This window comes from Lycorma delicatula, chromosome 11 (assembly GCF_047948215.1).
Source record: "Lycorma delicatula isolate Av1 chromosome 11, ASM4794821v1, whole genome shotgun sequence".
NCBI lineage: Eukaryota > Metazoa > Arthropoda > Insecta > Hemiptera > Fulgoridae > Lycorma > Lycorma delicatula.
In genome coordinates this window covers 12,770,790-12,788,444 of record NC_134465.1, presented here as the reverse complement: position 1 = coordinate 12,788,444, position 17,655 = coordinate 12,770,790, and the positions used below count along the sequence as shown (strand labels likewise).

The 17,655-nt window shown below is 29.3% G+C and overlaps 1 protein-coding gene across 1 annotated transcript; it reads right to left on the bottom strand.

Annotated features, from left to right (window-relative positions):
- Positions 1-4,060: 4,060 nt before the first annotated feature.
- LOC142332463 (epoxide hydrolase 4-like) lies at positions 4,061-16,782 on the bottom strand. Its single transcript, XM_075378910.1, has 5 exons — positions 16,763-16,782; positions 15,916-16,028; positions 14,410-14,578; positions 8,694-8,848; positions 4,061-5,105 (listed from the first exon to the last, which is right to left on the bottom strand). Exons 1-5 carry the CDS (start codon positions 16,780-16,782, stop codon positions 4,786-4,788), a joined length of 777 nt encoding a protein of 258 aa, XP_075235025.1. The 3' UTR covers positions 4,061-4,785.
- Between the last annotated feature and the right edge of the window lie 873 nt (positions 16,783-17,655).

The following is a 17,655-nucleotide window of genomic DNA, read 5'->3' as shown; positions in this document are numbered from 1 at the left end:
TTAATAACCTGTAATTAAAAATCTTAAACTTAATATTTTTACTTTCCTGGCATCATAACTTAAGGGCTATGTTGCAAGAACTTTTGACTGGATAAACCGACTTCGATGAAATTTTGTACAGAGACTCGTGTATATGGGGCAATTTGTTGTTAAATTTTGGGGTCAATATCTCCTGGGGATGGGGTAGATAATTTTTTGGGGCCAATTTTCTCAAAATTTTGCAAACATAACCCACTTTATATTAAGTTTAGTACATGCATGCATACTTTCTTATTTTTTAAAATAATTTTCCCCCAAATTGAAACTTTTTTTAAATTTTCTTTAAACATATAATGATAATTTTACTATAAACTTAAAAAAGAAATCTTAGGTAACTTTTTCATGTATCATTATGTTTCCACTACATAAGAATAAATACCTGATGCCAGGAAAGCACTACATTTTTGTTATCAGCTTTTTTAACCTTTGTATTATGTTTTTATTTGAGAGTTTATCTCTGATAAATATGTGTCAGAAGAAGAAAAATGGTTCACTTAAAGAGAGAAAAGTTCATTGATGCACCTTTATTTGATATTTGTACTCATACAGGATGTAAATATTTATATCAGCAATGTTAAATAGCAGTTGCCGTAAAAAATTAACAATAATGCAAGGTAAGGAGTACTACTGAACTACATACCTGTTCCTTACCCCCCATAAAATAAAATAATTACCCCCCCATAATAAATAGTGATATTTTGAAATAAGAAATAGCAAGTGAGGTTTTCTTAAATTAAAATGGTATGAAAATCCCTGGAAATGATTTTGCATTGGAACTTATAATTATGGATGGAGGTTAAGTATTATTAAATTTTAAACACAGAAATGACTTCCAATATTACAAAAATAACTTATCGCTTTTGTGTTCAGTTATTTTCATATTACATAATTTACCAAAAAAATGATTTCTTTATTTCTATATCATTGTTAAATAATTACTAATCTTCCACCTCGGTTAATTACTTTAGTTAACAAGAAGAATATCATAATAATATTATTGTTTTTTTTATTTTAGATATTAATTTTAACTGTTGTAAACTAAAAAATAATACATTTTTATTAGTTTTCAAGTAATTTATTGCTAACTAATATTATATATTGTATCTGACATAAAGTATGAGTTACGTTAAATTTTTGTACTCTTAAAATTTCTAATTCTAGTCAGATTATTGTAATTGTTAATTTATGCCTTTATAATATTGTAATACACGTTGAAAGAAAAAAAAAAAAAAAAAACATGTAGAATATATGTTAATCTATAATTAATAACTACATTTTTTTTTTACTGATAAGTTAATTATGATTTTATATGAATAAAATAATATTTTAATAATTCCCAAGCTTCCAAAGTTAATTAATTCCAAAGTTATATCTTAAAAAATATTATTACTGGGGGATGAGACATTAGATTCGGTTCATAGTTTTTGAGACAAGAGTTTAAAGAGTGATGTACACACCACTCACTCAACAAGCAGATAATAAAAAAACAAATTCTAACAAAGATAAAATGATGGCTACCATGTTTGGGATCGAAAAGAAATTTTGTTGGCAGAATTTATGAACCTGGATTGATAATACTCATTGACAGTTTTTGTGAAATGTTGAATAGCTTAGGAGAACGATACAGAATATGGCAAGGGATTAGTTTTTTTTTTATGACAATGCATAGCCTCACATCGTTAGCATTAATGGTATGCTAAACAAGTTAATAGTGGCAGATTTTTTGCTATCCCACTTACAGCTCTGATTTGGCACCATCTGATTTTCATATGTTCTAAGAATTGAGGAATTGATAAGCTACATAACACTTAAAAAACAATGATGAACTCTTGTATAAAGACAAAGGTAGGTACTTGGTGGCACTGTACTTTGAGCAGGGAATAGACAAGCTGAGGTCATAGTATGACAGTTTGCTCCCAAATTCAATGTCAAGAAGTAACATAATTATCAATGTAACTTTTGTATATACAAAATTTTTTTCAAATTATTTAGTTTATTTTTATTACTCGACTGGAGGTTTATTTACTATAAATAAATTCACTATATGTAGGTAGGTTCCCTTTAGGAAACTCAGGCAAAAGCTGATGTAATTACTAAGGAAGTTTAGAATTCGCTAAATTTTGTAGGTCATCTGTTCTGATTAAGCCTGCTTTTTGAAACATTTTTTGTTAAAATGCGCTACGTAATCCCATGATAGTCATTAAGATGATTGTTGTTAGGAAGTGGTAGTTTATCGTTTGAATATACCAGATTAAGGCATGGATTCTTCATATCATCTCATGTAATGTTCAGAATGCCCTTCGGATTATTGTTATTGTGTGTCATATTCTCGACTGTGCACGTTATATGACTTGTGTCATTAAAACTATTGATATTTTGGCAAAATTTATTTAATTTCCTAAAATCTATTTCTCTAATGCTCAAGCTCTTTACATCACTCTCTCTTCCCCCTCCCACCTCTCACCACCCAATCCACATTTGGGAATGTAAATAAACTGGTTTTATCAACAAAGAAAGAGTTTCTTAAGACACCAGCTTGCAATACGGTCTATAAAAAAAAAAACTGCGAAATGTGCCTTTACCTTTCGAACCAGTAGTTAACTCGGGAAACATGGATTGAAGCTGTAGTGTTTTACAATCAACATTTCAAGGCCATCAAAGGTGTTGTAAAGACTTTGTTGGTGCAGAGGCTTTGACAGTTGTCAGTTCAAGGAAGCATTTAACGATTCTAGTATAAAAAAAACATAGCTGTGATTAGCACTCATTTTTTCCACATACCTGCTAGTATTAAAAAACTTGAAACGCAAGTTTAGCGTTGACTGAATTTATTCAATTAATGAATAAAATCTGCAAAATGAACTCCACATTGCCAGAGGTATTCCCTTGTAAACTTTTCCTTGGTTTTCCTTGTAAACACAAAGATTTTGAACCTTTGTGTTAAATTGATAGTTTTATTAATGGGACGGGTGAACTTTTGCTAGAAACAATAAGTGCTAACATAGCACCTAAATTCAAATACTGCCCAGTTACCTCAGTGGATGTGGAATGATTCTTTTCCATTTATAAAAATATTTTGAAGTGGTCGAGGCACAATGTTACTACTGAACATTTGGAACAGTAACTGGTTGTTTACATTTACAAAAGTAACAAAATGTTAAATAATTTTTAATTATCAAATTTATCGATATGTTATTCAACTACTTTTTAAGTGTATGCTGATTTTGAAATAAAAATTACTATTTTTTTATTTAGTTGCATATTTTAAGCATATTTCAAGCTTTATATGTTACATATAATCCGGTCTCTAATGATTAGGCTGCTTTAATATGTTTTAATAGATCAAAGTATAACTGGTAATATGGTTTTTTGAACATATTTAATTTTTATTGAGCCTTGCCTTCAAAATTGTCTTTCTCAACGCAGCAGTGTATTTCAATTTTTTGAAATCATGATGAAATAGACTGATAAAATGATGATTTGGGAGTTATTTGCAACCCACAAAAATTTTGGAATTTGCTTAATCCAATACACAAACTCTGTAATGTCAAACAAACTCTTTCATTTTGATTTAGTTAATTATAATAATTTTTCAAGTAATTGTTTTTCTACAATTTCACAAACTGTACGCCAAAGAAAGCTTTTTTTATCTAGCGCCAGGCTATACAAAAAAAAACAACATAATTATGTACATCATCAAAATAATGTCATAATAGGAAGTATGAATCAAAATGTCAAAGAACTAATACGTATTTGCTAGTAATTATAATCAGAGAATATAATTAGTTACTAGGTCTAATTTATAATCCAACCAGGCCGGTCTAGTGGTTAACTTGTCATCGCAAATCAGCTGGTTTTGAAGTCGAGAATTCTAAGTTCAAATCCTAGTAAAGGCAGTTTTTCTTTTATATGGATTTGAATACTAGATCGTGGATAATGGTGATTTTTTTGTTGGTTGGATTTCAAGTAACCACACATCTCACTGAAGAAGAGCCTAGTGTATATGAAATAATACAAGATCATATATACTGATTTAATAATGTTTTATTGTAACAAAAAGAATATAAATTATGTTATAATATTATAATATTTTATCGTAACTAAAAAGCGATTTAACCTAATGATTTAAATATAAAATTGTAATTTATATTATAAATATTTAAATAAGTACTTAATCATATATTTTAATTAAAAACAAATAAATATACAACAATTAAAAGGTTACATTTCTTTAAAAGTATAGTAATAAAATAACAAACACTTTCTTAATTCTTTATTTTATAAGTATACCATGTAGTAAAAAATAAATTAACCTATTGTAACTTTGGAAGTTTATACAAAATTTCTTTTTATTAATTGACTGCATTACATTTTTCTTTTTGTTATTAACATTTCTTAATTTTTTAAGTTTATAATTTAATTTAAAACTTTTGCTATTTGCAATCAAAAATAAAGTAAACATTTGTTCAGAGTTAAATGAAGATTAGAAGATAATCTATGTAGCTAGAAACCATAATTCAAGTTCATCAATATTGTTCAGACTGTTAGAAGGAGAGTACAAGGAACACAAAGACAAAATTAATATGATAATGCAGTACCATTATATAATCTTCTACCATTAATAATCTTTGGCTAACAATTAATTGTATTTAGATATAAAACAGTAGATCTGACATTTTAATTAAAAATAATAATTATTATTATTAATAAAATATGTATAGTAATGATTTTTTATATTATTCTAATCATTTACTCTCTGGCTTCTATTTCTTTTTTTAATTTTGGAAGTTTAACGAAAAAATCTTGCATTAACTGGTTAACAGCATCAGGATCATCTTGTTGTACAAAATGTGTTGCATCTTTTATTATTTCAATTGAGAGATTTGGTATTATACGGTCAGTACCTATAATACTATCCACATGTATTGCTATATCTTTTTCACCAAATAATAATAATCCTGGTGGTAAATTTTTATCATCTTTTGGTATGGATTTTAAAAAGTTTTTATCTGGCATTAAATTTAGCATTAAATTTGCTCTGTAGTAATTTATTGGTGGTGTCAGTGCTCCTGAAAAAAGAAAACAAGTTAATAACTTTATACATTTTTTATTTTAATTTTCTCATTTAATTGCAACTGATACACAATTGTGTAATATTGGGATTGAGGAAAATATTTCTTTGTATTTTCCCAGTAGGATGGCTTTAGGATCGTATAACTTTGGTAATATTAATCATATTTGTTAACACTTACGTGCTTTTGAAAGGTGACATCTCTGAGTATTTTTAGTAAGTTTATGAGTATTGGAAAGTGTCCAACTGGAATTCATCACCTCCCACTCAAATGACATTGAGAAATTATAGAATGTATGTCAGCCCCATTAGTTCAACAATTATGCTGGTACAAATATATGTCTCCGTTATACATGTGAGACCGTCAAGTGTCAAAATAAATAGATTTTTTTGACAAGTCAATTAAGATTCAAAACAAAACCTTAGAGAAATATTTATCAATTGATTTCTATCTCCTATATTAGCAAATCCCATCTCATTTGTTTAGTTATCAAAAACCATTCTGTATAATAAATTTTCTGTTTAAGTTTATGAATAAAGTTTTCTTTCCCAAAAGTAAGCGCACTATATAAAGAAAGGCTTTTGGGTGTTCTAATGGTATGAATGGGGGATGATGAAGTATAATTGATTGGGTTATTTTTTATACATTATATATTAGTACTTCACACATTATTTGTTCCAAACTTTTTTATGGCTGTGATATATGAAAACTAGAGTCAGAATTATGAGAGTAATAGTGTTCACTACACTGTTAGTCCTTGATGTAAATGAAGTGAAGATTTCAATTATAGACTTATAGGGTTGAACATCACCAGCGTTTCAAAAAGCTTGAAATGCTGGTATGCAACAGTATATAAACTTATTAAAAAAGGCAACAGGAAATCGCTTTGCAGGTAACCATGCACTAGTAAACCTAAAATTAGAGTTTGATATCTTGAGAGTGGCATGTCAGTTTTGTGACTGATTTTATCACATGTCAGATTACCTACAACCATTACACATGATTATGACACCTACCACACATTTTTAAACTGTTACTATCATTTAGGATATATTTTAGTTATCTATGGAATGAATTATTTTGTCTATTTACTGTTCTTTTAATGACCATCAAGAAAAACAAAAGTAAGTCAAAAGTCACTAGATAAAACAACAAAATGAGCTGACTTTTACTGTAATGAAGGTGAAGTCTTCATTAAAAAATTGAGAAGTGAATGGAGCATAATCTACAGCAGAATCTCCACAGTAGGGAAAGCTTAAAATATGTGAGTAAAAAAACACTTTTAGATAATTCTGATAAATGTATAAAGAAATATTGTCCTGTTTTTTAGTAAAAACAATGTTACGCCTCCTGTTAAAAAAACTTTAACTAATTGTTAAAATAAAGAAACAGTTAAAAATTGGAAATGGAGTTATTTACTCTTTGGGTGTATTTTTTTTCTAAAAACTGATAATTTACTTAAAAGCATAATTCTCAAATAGAATTTAATTTTGAAACTTCTTTTTTGAATTCAGATAATACAAAGTACAGCTGTAAATAAGATATTAAATACATTTTTTGAAAAATTAAAAAAGAATTGAAAATAATTTAGTAATATTTTGTAATTCCTTGTAGAAAGTAACCCTATCATCATCTATACCAAGTTCAGATTTCTTATCACTTTATTCTTTCTTTAATTTACCCAAAATCACATTATCACAATAGCAATATTTTCCGTTTTCACTAAAGTTTGAGCGTATATACTATCTATTGTTAATCATGTGCTCTACAACTAGTATTGAATAATATCTAAAAACTTTCAGAGGTGTAATGTTATGACAGAATTGATTACAAACCAAATACATGCGTCTCAAATAATTGTTTATCAAAATACTGTTAGTCTAACATTATGACCATTATTATATGACATTATTGTTAATTTAAATATTAAAAAGTGTAAAATTTAAATATGAAATATAAAAATAAGTTAACTGAAAAATTAAAAATAAAAAACTGAAAAGTTAACTGAATTGTTACACGACATTACAATATTACATTCTTTGGTTTTTTGGTTTTGTCTGTCCTCAGTAATAGTAATAATGGCAATAAACAGGAATCAGATAATGAGTTACCTTGCCTATTTTAAAATACAATTAAAAAATAATTTACTTCATTAACTGCAATTAATTATTTTTAGTAAGACATGCATTATGTATATTGTTTTATAATCAGTACTCATATGTCAGAACTGAATCAACTTTCTAAATGTACAATATAAAAAATAAGATTTGTTAATGCTGATATTTTTAATAAGAACATAAGAACATCTTTTATTCATGCCAGATCATAAACCATATTCCTCCCATGCAAACAAAGCTTAGTCCAATACAGTATTCAGTATTCAATTGTGACAAAGTTTAACAAGTATGAGCGGCATCTGAAATGAAATGCACACTGGAATGTATCAGAAGAACAAAATTTCATATAAAGTGACGCAGGTGTTGCCATCTTTTAGTTTCATTCCCCTGCTATCATTACAAAACTTGTTTACTTATGTCCTCATATTCTGTCAGTCACCATTATTATAGAATCAAGTATACCTGCTATGTTAATGCATCCTAATATGTAGAGAATGAATTTTTAATGGCAGAAAAAATGAACATTAGTGACATTCATTGTCATCTAAAATGTTATTTACATTGATGAAACTGTTGACTGAAGTCTTTCAGCAGGCGAATAGTAGAATTTTGTACATTAAAAGCTGATAAAGCGAATATGGAGGATGAACCTCACCATGGTCCATTAGTTTTTATGACTGATGAGAAACACCAAAAAAAGGTGAATAAATGAATTTAAAATGATGCAAACTCATAGAAAGGAACAAACAACAAAAGGAATGTTAAGAACCGTTTCTGAAAAATATCATGACTTCCTTTTCAATATTGTAATGGGAAATGAAACTTGGGTACATCTTTATAACCCAGAAGAAAAACAGCAGAGCATATGGAATACTGGCATTCTGGTTCACCACAATAAAACAATTCAAAACATAATCCTCTGCAATAAAATTTTGTAAATTCTGAACATGTGTATGTGACTTACTTACTGTTACTATTTGGAAACCAGTTTGAAAGTAAATTCCCTTCAATAGATTATGACATTAAGACCCTTTAGGAGACCACAGAAGCAATAATACTACAATACAACACTGCTTGGTCAAACACAACACACTCAACAGTCAAGATTCTTGTGAAGCTAAAATTTGAACCTATTCCTTTCTATCCATACTCAGCAGATTTCTTTCCTCATGATCTTTCTTATTTCTGCAATTAAAGAGAAATATTATTCATTTCATCATCGAAGATGAGTCATGGATCAAGGAAAGACTTCCAGCATTCTTCATTGACAAAATGAGCAAACTAGTTCACCATTGGGAGAAATGTGTAGTTGTAAGTGGTGATTGTTTAGAAAAATAAATGTAAGTTTTTGTAGCAAATGAAATGTGATTTTAAGCCATAATTGTTCCATTTGACTATTTCTTTTTATTTACGAGTGTGTGTTACATTTCCGCCATCCCTCATATGAATAATAAAAATAAATTATTACCAGGTTTAGCAAAAGTAAAACGGTAAGCTTCTTTATCCTCTTCATTGTATGGTGACACTTTTTTCTTAGTATAGAATATTACATTTAGAAATCTTAAATCTCTCAACTGTATAAATAACTCTGGCAAATATGGTATTTGAAAGAAAAAAAAGTACCTGTAAACAATAATAAAATTATTTTCATGTAATCTAAATTCCTGTTAAAATAATTTTTTTTATATTTATGTCTTAAAACTTATAGGTTTTATTCTAATTATAATGTAATTTTTTTATTTAGTATAGAATAACTTAACAATTTAAATAGTCTGGTCGATATTCTAAGAATCTTTATAAATTAAACACATTTTTTTTTTTTGAATGGGAGGATGTATTTATAAAGAAATCTTTACAAATATATAATTTAAAAGTGTAAAACTTTCTTATTTGTTGATTATTTCCTTAAGTGAAGGCATCTGATAAATGATTTTAGGAAAATTTTTAAAACTTTAAGGAAATTAAACTGAAATAACGAGAAAGAAGACTGACTTGAATGTTATCTGTATAAGAAACGGGTAGACCTGGAACAGAGTAAAAGATAAAGGGAATCTTTGATTAAGAAGAAGTATGTCAGGGAAGTTATTCTGAACCCTTTGATTTCTAACTTTATATGTAAAAGAAGTGGCACAGGAATTGAAGGACAAATTTAAGATTGCAATAGTTATCTGAAGACAAAAAAAGCTGTTCAGATTTTCTCATGACTATGTTTTTTGGTAGAAATAAAAAATGAGTCTGAAGAAATACTAGATGGCATTGATTTAATGCTAATAAAGAAATTCAGTATGAAAATAAACAAGAATAATATAAAAGTAATTTAATATGATGAAAAGCAACATGATGAATTATATGTTAAGATAAATATAATATATTTATCTTACAATAGAAATTACAATTTTGTTAATCAGTTATTAAAAATAACAAGGATCGAAGTAAAGCAGAAATCAAAAGCGATTTGCATAAACAAGAAAAGCTTTAATGCAGACAAAACTCAAGTCTCTTAACAATTATTTTAAAATATGGAGAACTGGTGGGAAAGATTCTGATGTGGTTTTCACCTTTCTATAGAACATTTCTTAAGGAAGGTTTAGGTATGTGAAAAGAGGAAAATCTTCAACTTTATATATACAGTGTTTCTAAAATGATGGGCTGGCTGTACTTTTTCGGATTCTACTTGTAAAACTAAACAAAAAATATCCTTAGGAAAAATGGCAATTTCTCCTTCGTTCTCCCTGTGTCCACCATTTTATTATTTTTATATTAAAATTTGTATCTCAAGTTCAAATAGTTTAAAGTTCGAATAAATTTTTAAACTAACATAAAATCATGACTTAAATACAGTCGCAAATTACAAAATGGTGGCCATGTTTATTTTCAATCCGTTATATCTCCATAAATATTAGTTTTTTCAAAATGTATGTTTCTGCTAAAATATTAAGCTTTTTATTTTCAACAAAATGACATTATTTTTTTTTTAGATCGGTTAACAAAGAGCCGAGTTATGGTGGGAAATTAATGTTGTAATTTTGTGTCTGTTTTAGTGTCCTCCACTTTGTGTTCAATTTGATTAAATATTCTTTTTATTTATTGTTAATTCTAGTATTGTAAATTAGTATCAAATTATTTAATATTAAATTTTATTGTGAGAAAATTATTACTTAATTTGATACTAATTTGATACTAGAGTTAACAATAAATAAAAACAATTAATATTTAATCAAATTGAATGCAAAGTGGAGCTCATGAAAATTACAACATTAATTTAAATACATCAATTTTCGCCATATCTTGACTATTTGTTATCACATTTTAAAACATAAAACTTCATTTTCTTCAAAATAAAAGGCTTTATATTTTACCAAATTTTGATAAAACTAATATTTATGGAGAAATATGGGATTGAAAAATAAACACGGCTGCCATTTTGTAAATTGCAAAGGTATATAAGTCATAATTGTTTGCTAATTTTATAACTATTACCAAGACGTTTACCATATCACTAATGTGTTCCTCTATCCGATCTTGAGATATAAATTTTTATATAAAAATAATAAAATGACGGACAGGGAGAGAATGAAGGAGAAACTGCCATTTTTCCTAAGGATATTTTTTGTTTGGTTTTAAAAGCAGTATCTGAAACAGTATAGCCATCCTGCCATTTTAGAAACATTTTGCATATGAGTTTCAAATTTTTACTTTTTAAAATAGGTTCTCTGACTCAAAAGATTAGACAAAATGTATATTCCATAAATTATGTTACAGAATAAGTTAAAAAAACTAATTTGATTCCTTAGCAAAATATTGTATTTGCAGGCTCGGCTAGTGTGCAAGAACAAACTATATTGTACCAACTTTAAGAACTATTTGAAAGAAGATATTTTTCTGTAATAAAGAAAAGAGGCTTTGCACCTGGACGCAGCAGTTAGACGCAATACATCAATGGATTAGAAAGAATTCTTAAAAATGTTATATATAATATAGTATTTAATGGTTGGAAGACCCTGGTCAATAGGAAAAACAAAAAGAAAAAGACGTGTAATGTGGTGTTACAGGAAGTAGTAATTGAAAATTAGATGGGTTGATAAAGTATGTAATAGAGAGATCTTAAGATGAATGAGAGGAGAGAAGAGAAACTTTGTTAGAATCTTCTAAACATTCAAGTCAGATTGTTAGGGTGTATTTACTACAAAAAGAAAATGCTTATATTCAATATAACATATCTATCTTATTAACAATTTATTGAGAAATATTAAGGTTTACCCCATATTATAAACTTTAAACCTTTTTTCTGTATAATTATAGTTTCAATCTATGCGTATTTCATGAAATTCTGTAACAGTTGCAATAAATCACTCTACAAAGGACTCCATTTTCATAAAGCATCTTCACAACCTGTTTAAAGGAAATCAATTGATTTCCTTTAAAACTGCTATAATTTCAGAGATAAATGAGATTTCATTTCATAAATGAGTACCGTTTTAATTAAATATAGAACACTACACAGACCTTATATTTTTAGTTCAAATTTTTCATTGTAGGGAATTATGAATCAAATTTTATGCTTTCAAGTTAGTGACTGATTAATACTATACTTAATTATGTTATTAAAAAATTACCACTGAACTAAAACAAGGAAGAGGATCATATCAAATCAGTCAAATGACTGATAACTTAATGATAAATAAATACAATATTTAATAATGTTTTGCTTAAACTCTTTATAACAAATTTTTAGGCTTATTTTAATCATTTTGTGTCTGGATGACCACTTCTAAATTCACATTTCAGGGAATGGATGGTAGTGTTAAACTTACCATATTAATATCCAATACGATTTTTGCAGGATCTTCAGTTGGTATTGAATTCTATAAATACATTAAAACCTATTCATTTTATAATTTGTCAATTTGGTTGTGAATATCAACTATTGGATATTAATATGGTAAGTTTAACTTATCTAATTACTGGTGGTTTATATTTGATACGCTAGAATCAAACATCATATGATCCAAGGATCATATGATGCTCACATGATCTGAGGGACCGTCTGCTATTCGCAGTGAGACTTAGAAAAAAGTGGTGTCCTCTGACCTTAGCATGCTGTGTGCAAGGGTTACATCTGGTTAGGAAACAGTACCATCGCTGCAGTAGCATCAATGATGTGGTTGTGGAATACCACAAGCGCATGGTAGATGTACCAGCAAGTACATGGAAAATATGTTCATGCCATCAAGGAAGCCAAACTCAAATGTTGGCAAGACATGTGCCAAATGTATATAATCAAATGTTGACTACATGCGTGAGATGCAGGGTAGGCAGCCCCTGGCAGCTTGTGAAATCATATTACCGGCCAAAGCCATTGCACATTCTGTCTAGTGTCTGATGTGGGTTTGGTGGCCAAGACCACATTTTAATACCTGTGGCAACTTACCAGGCATTTCTGTTTACTCTATTTCCAGATGCTCTGAAGGGTGAAGCAGAATCGGCGTTAGGGTGGGTGGACACCCTTTCCTGACATGCAGGCTGTGGATTCTGTTGATACAGACTGGGTGATTTCTCTAATGGCAATGAGAAATTTACTAGGATTGACCAACTTGACCCAGATTTTTTCACCATCTTTTGCTTGTCATAAGAGAGTCACTTGGTAGATTGTTCTCAGGGTGCCTTACCTGGGGTTGCTTTCTCACTTGTTGGAAGCTGGTTATGTTGAGGGTGCTCTTAAAACCTGGAAGGGATCCTAGTGAGGTCAGCAGTTATCAACCCATCAGCCTCTTGCTGGCTCTCGGTAAGTTGCTGGTAAGGCTGGTTGTGGAACGGCTCCAGGGAAGCATCGATATGAATGGAAAGCATTGATATGATCACTTCCTTCCTTGTGTTGGAGTTCTAGTCTCTATGAGTTTTGGAATGTCGCAATGTTCCTGAAGCCCTGCAGGTCGTGGTCTGAGACTATTTATCTATCTGCATGGCTCTGTTCACAAAGACGCATGCCTAGTTGTGGAAAAATTTGTAACCAGGAGAAGCCCACAAGGTTTCATTCTAATCCCCTGCTGTGGAACCTGATATTTGACGGATTTCTGAGACTGACATTCCCAGAACGGGTCACGGCCCAGGCTTTCACCGATGACTGTCTATTTCAGTTCATGGTAAAAAAAATTAATGACCACAACTGGAAGAAAGAGTGCAGCTTCTGCAGCTGACAAGGTGGCCTTGTCAGCTGCAGAAGGCTGAATGGACAATCAAAATTTAAAAAATTTCTGTGCCAAGACAAAGTATATGCTTCTGAAGGGAGCAGACAAATTACCATACAGTCGAAACCCCCACATTAGATATAAAGTCAGTCAAGTTAGGGTTCAAAATTACCTAGGTGTTTTGTTTGACGAAATGTTGCTGTTTAGGCACATTTATATATTATAACGAAAATTCATTTTACTTTTTTTTGGACTTGCGAGTAACTGATAAATTTTAACTTTTTACTTATTCAGGAACTGGATAATCTGTAATGAATGAGTCAGTGACGGTTGACAAATTTATATAGTTCAACTTTTTTTTTTCTTTAATTTATATTGAAATGATAAAAAAAAAATACCATATTATTTTTTCAATTACTTAAAAAAATTATATTAAAGCCTAACTCATAAGCCTACCATAATTTCCATTATTCTATTCAAATGTATACTACCTATTATTAGTCTTCCATATCCCTAGTATGGATTCAGTGAGTGTGAAAACCATTATGCACGAGACACTCTGGACTGGAAAGAAAGGATACTGAATGTAGATGAGATGTGGAGAAATTGTCTAACTGAAGCAGAACTGGAAATGAGATTAACAGTGGTATGGATATTAGGGCTTCAAGCTTTCCATTAGGCATCCATCCGATCAAATATTTTATGAAAGTTTGGGTTTCTGGATGGGGCTAAAATACAATATACTAGCATTTTTTTTTTCACTGTATATGCATGAAAGTTAAAAGTGGTAGTGTGGTATAGAAAATAGTCAAAGTATTTGAAAAATTTCAAATCTGAAGCAGATTAGAATCCAAAATATCAGATGGAATACAGATATATTAACAAACCATTTTAAAAATATTTTGGAAAAGAAAGGATTGTAGACATGCTTCAATCTAGTTGAATAGCAAATAAAAAAAATTAATTCTAATATATAATTACATCTAGTTATATTACCATGACATCCTTAATTGTGTAAAACTAGTTGAAATAAATTTTCTAAATATAATGGGATGTGGTGCATTCATTATTACATAACTGTCTACCATTTGACTGTAAATCATGACAAAGAACCATGCAATTATGCCACCCCAATCATGAGCTACTATTGTGGTTTTTTCACGTCCTGAAATGATTGAAATACAAAAATATTTAGTATTAGTTTCTAAAAAAAAAAACAAAACAAAAAACACACAAATAAAACAATTAAATATTAGATGTCACAGACCATTATATAACAAATTTTTTATGTTGTTGTTTTATTAATAAAGCTCAAAAGGAAAAACTTTGCTTTTATAAAACAGAAAAAAAAGTTTTTCCAAAAAGTAACACAAAATATTTTAATATTGCTTCCTGAAGTTATGTTCATTAATTAATTAAAATAAAATAGAAACCAAAGAATGTAGTTTTATGAAATTGCTAAAAGTAGATGTAAATTACATCTTTATATGTAATCAATGATTTAGAAATCAAAAGCATACTTTCAAACATGTTATAGGTGTTAATTATTACAACCGTAATGGTTGTAGATGACCTAATGTGAGTTACAATTCATTCTGAGAATTACATAAGCATTCTCAAAAATAATAAGCATCCCATGTCTTACTAACGAAAGTAAGATAAGAAGTTATTTCCTGTAATCTGCTTCATTAATTAAATGTATGGCTGCATATCAACATGCCAAGTTTTACAGACATTTATATGACATTCAGCTCTATGAACGAAACTTTCTCTGTTCATTGTAGGGACTGGCTATGTAATGAACATCATGATTAAGAGAGAGACTTAGATTGGTGCTTTTTGTATGTCATGTACTTACTTTATAGTGGATGGGCCATATATAAACTTGGTCTCAGCCATCTGACACAATATGTGTCAGAAGATAAAGTGTCAGTTGAAAGAAGTCTTTTTTAAGCCTTATTTAAATATTGACTTTTACAAGTCATGAGGTTAAAAACAGCTACCAACAATTTATTAACCCTGGTCCTGAGTAAGTTCTGGTCCAGAGTATGCTACTCTGATAGCAGATTGTCTTTCTTAATTCCAGCCTGGCAATATTTTAAGTAAAGATATAGCCAAAATTGATAAACTCAAATTTTTGAAGTCAGGCTTTTATTTGAATTTTAATATATTTGTTGTTTTTCATTTGTATAAGGGAGCTTTTACATTCCCTTCTTGATTAGTTCTAATCTATTTATAAATTATTTACAATCTGATTCAAACCTGATACAAAAACCATGAAAGCATCCTGACATTGATTATACATTTTGTTAAGTTACGATAATTTTATATTACTGTTACTGTTCATTAATACTTGTTATTTGTAGGTAATTATAATTTTAGGATCCTATTAGAAGCATCCAACTTTTAAATTCTAGCAGTAAATGTAATATAAGTGCTGTCATGTTACTTAGATATTATAGTAATTCAAAAAAAAAAAATAAATAAAAAATATATATTTACCTAAAGCATTAATAAGATTTTTTACATCTTCAACAAGGTATTTTATCTGATAATACTTTCTTCCAGCTGGTTTCTCAGAATCACCATATCCCCGTAGATCTGGTGCAATTATCCTATGCAGTTAAATTTAATTAAATGTTAATAAAAATACCATTGTGCATTGTTAAATATTTAAAAAAAGGCCTAACGACTTAGTCTAATGGAAAATTAATTTTTCCAAATCAGTTGTTAACAGCTGATTATCAAAGCCGATGGTTCTAAGGTTCAAATCCTAGTAAAGTAAATTGCTTTTATATGGATTTGAATACTAGACAGATTACTGGTGTACTTCGGTGGTTGGAGTTCAATTAACCACATGTCTCAGGAATGGTCGACCTGAGTCTGTACAAGATTTCATCTCATTTACAAATAATACATATCATACTCATCTCACTGGGCCATGGGGAGGGTTTGCTTATTGTTCACTAGTTGAACAGATATACACATTAGAAAAATAAAAAAAATATTTAAATAGCAATATTAAATTAATCATATTAACAATTTTTTTCTACCTTTACAATTTGTTCTTCATGTTACAGTCACAATAAAGGAAAAACTCTTACAGTAGCTAATGTTCTTTAACTAACTATAATTAAACATTGAGCTGTTTCTAATTGTATCTTTACAATTATTAATGTTGCTCTTAAATAGTAGTATAGCTGTGGTTATTAAATGCTAATAAAGCCAACAGCATGTGGTGAATCTGCACCTGACATTGTTTAATTTTGCTAAGATACATGAATCAGTTTATTAAACAAACGTGGCTTCAACAACTGACAAAATCAAAAAAGGTGGAGGTAGATTTCACCAGTGCAAATATATTTCCATCTTAATACAAAAGAATTCCATCTTAAAGTAACGAAAAACTTCAAATTTACTCAACACGACAATGGTTGCATGAGAAAAAAAGTTTCTCATGTTTAGCATACAAGCCCCATCTTCTTACAATTCCAGAAAAATTTTGTTCATACCTTACCGTAAGGGTTGGTCATATCAAAAATTGTTTCAGACAAAAGTTTTAGGTAATGTTTGGATCACTTTAAACTGATTCGATGCTGTGCCTATTAAAGGAAGTATGATTTTTTGTCTTCAAAAACCCATTTTTCCACCCCCTGGGCCAATGGTTGGTTATATCAAAAAACATTCCTTATTAAGTTTTAAGCTCTTATTCAAAACCAACCAGGTTGGTCTAGTGGTGAACTAGTCTTACCAAATCAGATGATTTGGAAGTAGAGAGTTCCAGCGTTCAAGTCCTAGTAATGTCAGTTATATTTATACGGATTTGAATACTAGATCGTGGATACCGGTGTTCTTTGGTGTTTGGGTTTCAATTAACCACACATCTCAGGTATGGTATAACTGAGACTGTACAAGACTTACATTTATAAATTATTTCGAGATATATATTTATGAACTCTTTTTTATATATACTCTGTATATAACTTTATTTCAATTAATTTTTTCTTCTTTTGATCCTGTTTAGCCTCTGGGAATCACAATCGGGTATTACTTTTGGGGATGATATGTACGAGTGTAAATGAAGTGTAATCTAGTACAGTTTTAGGTGGGCCATGTCTGAGATGTGTGTGTAATTGAATCCCAACCACCAAAGAACACCGGTATCCGCTATCTAGTATTCAAATCTATATTAAAGTTACTAGGATTTTAATGTTGGAACTCGCGGTTTCGAAATCAGCTGAT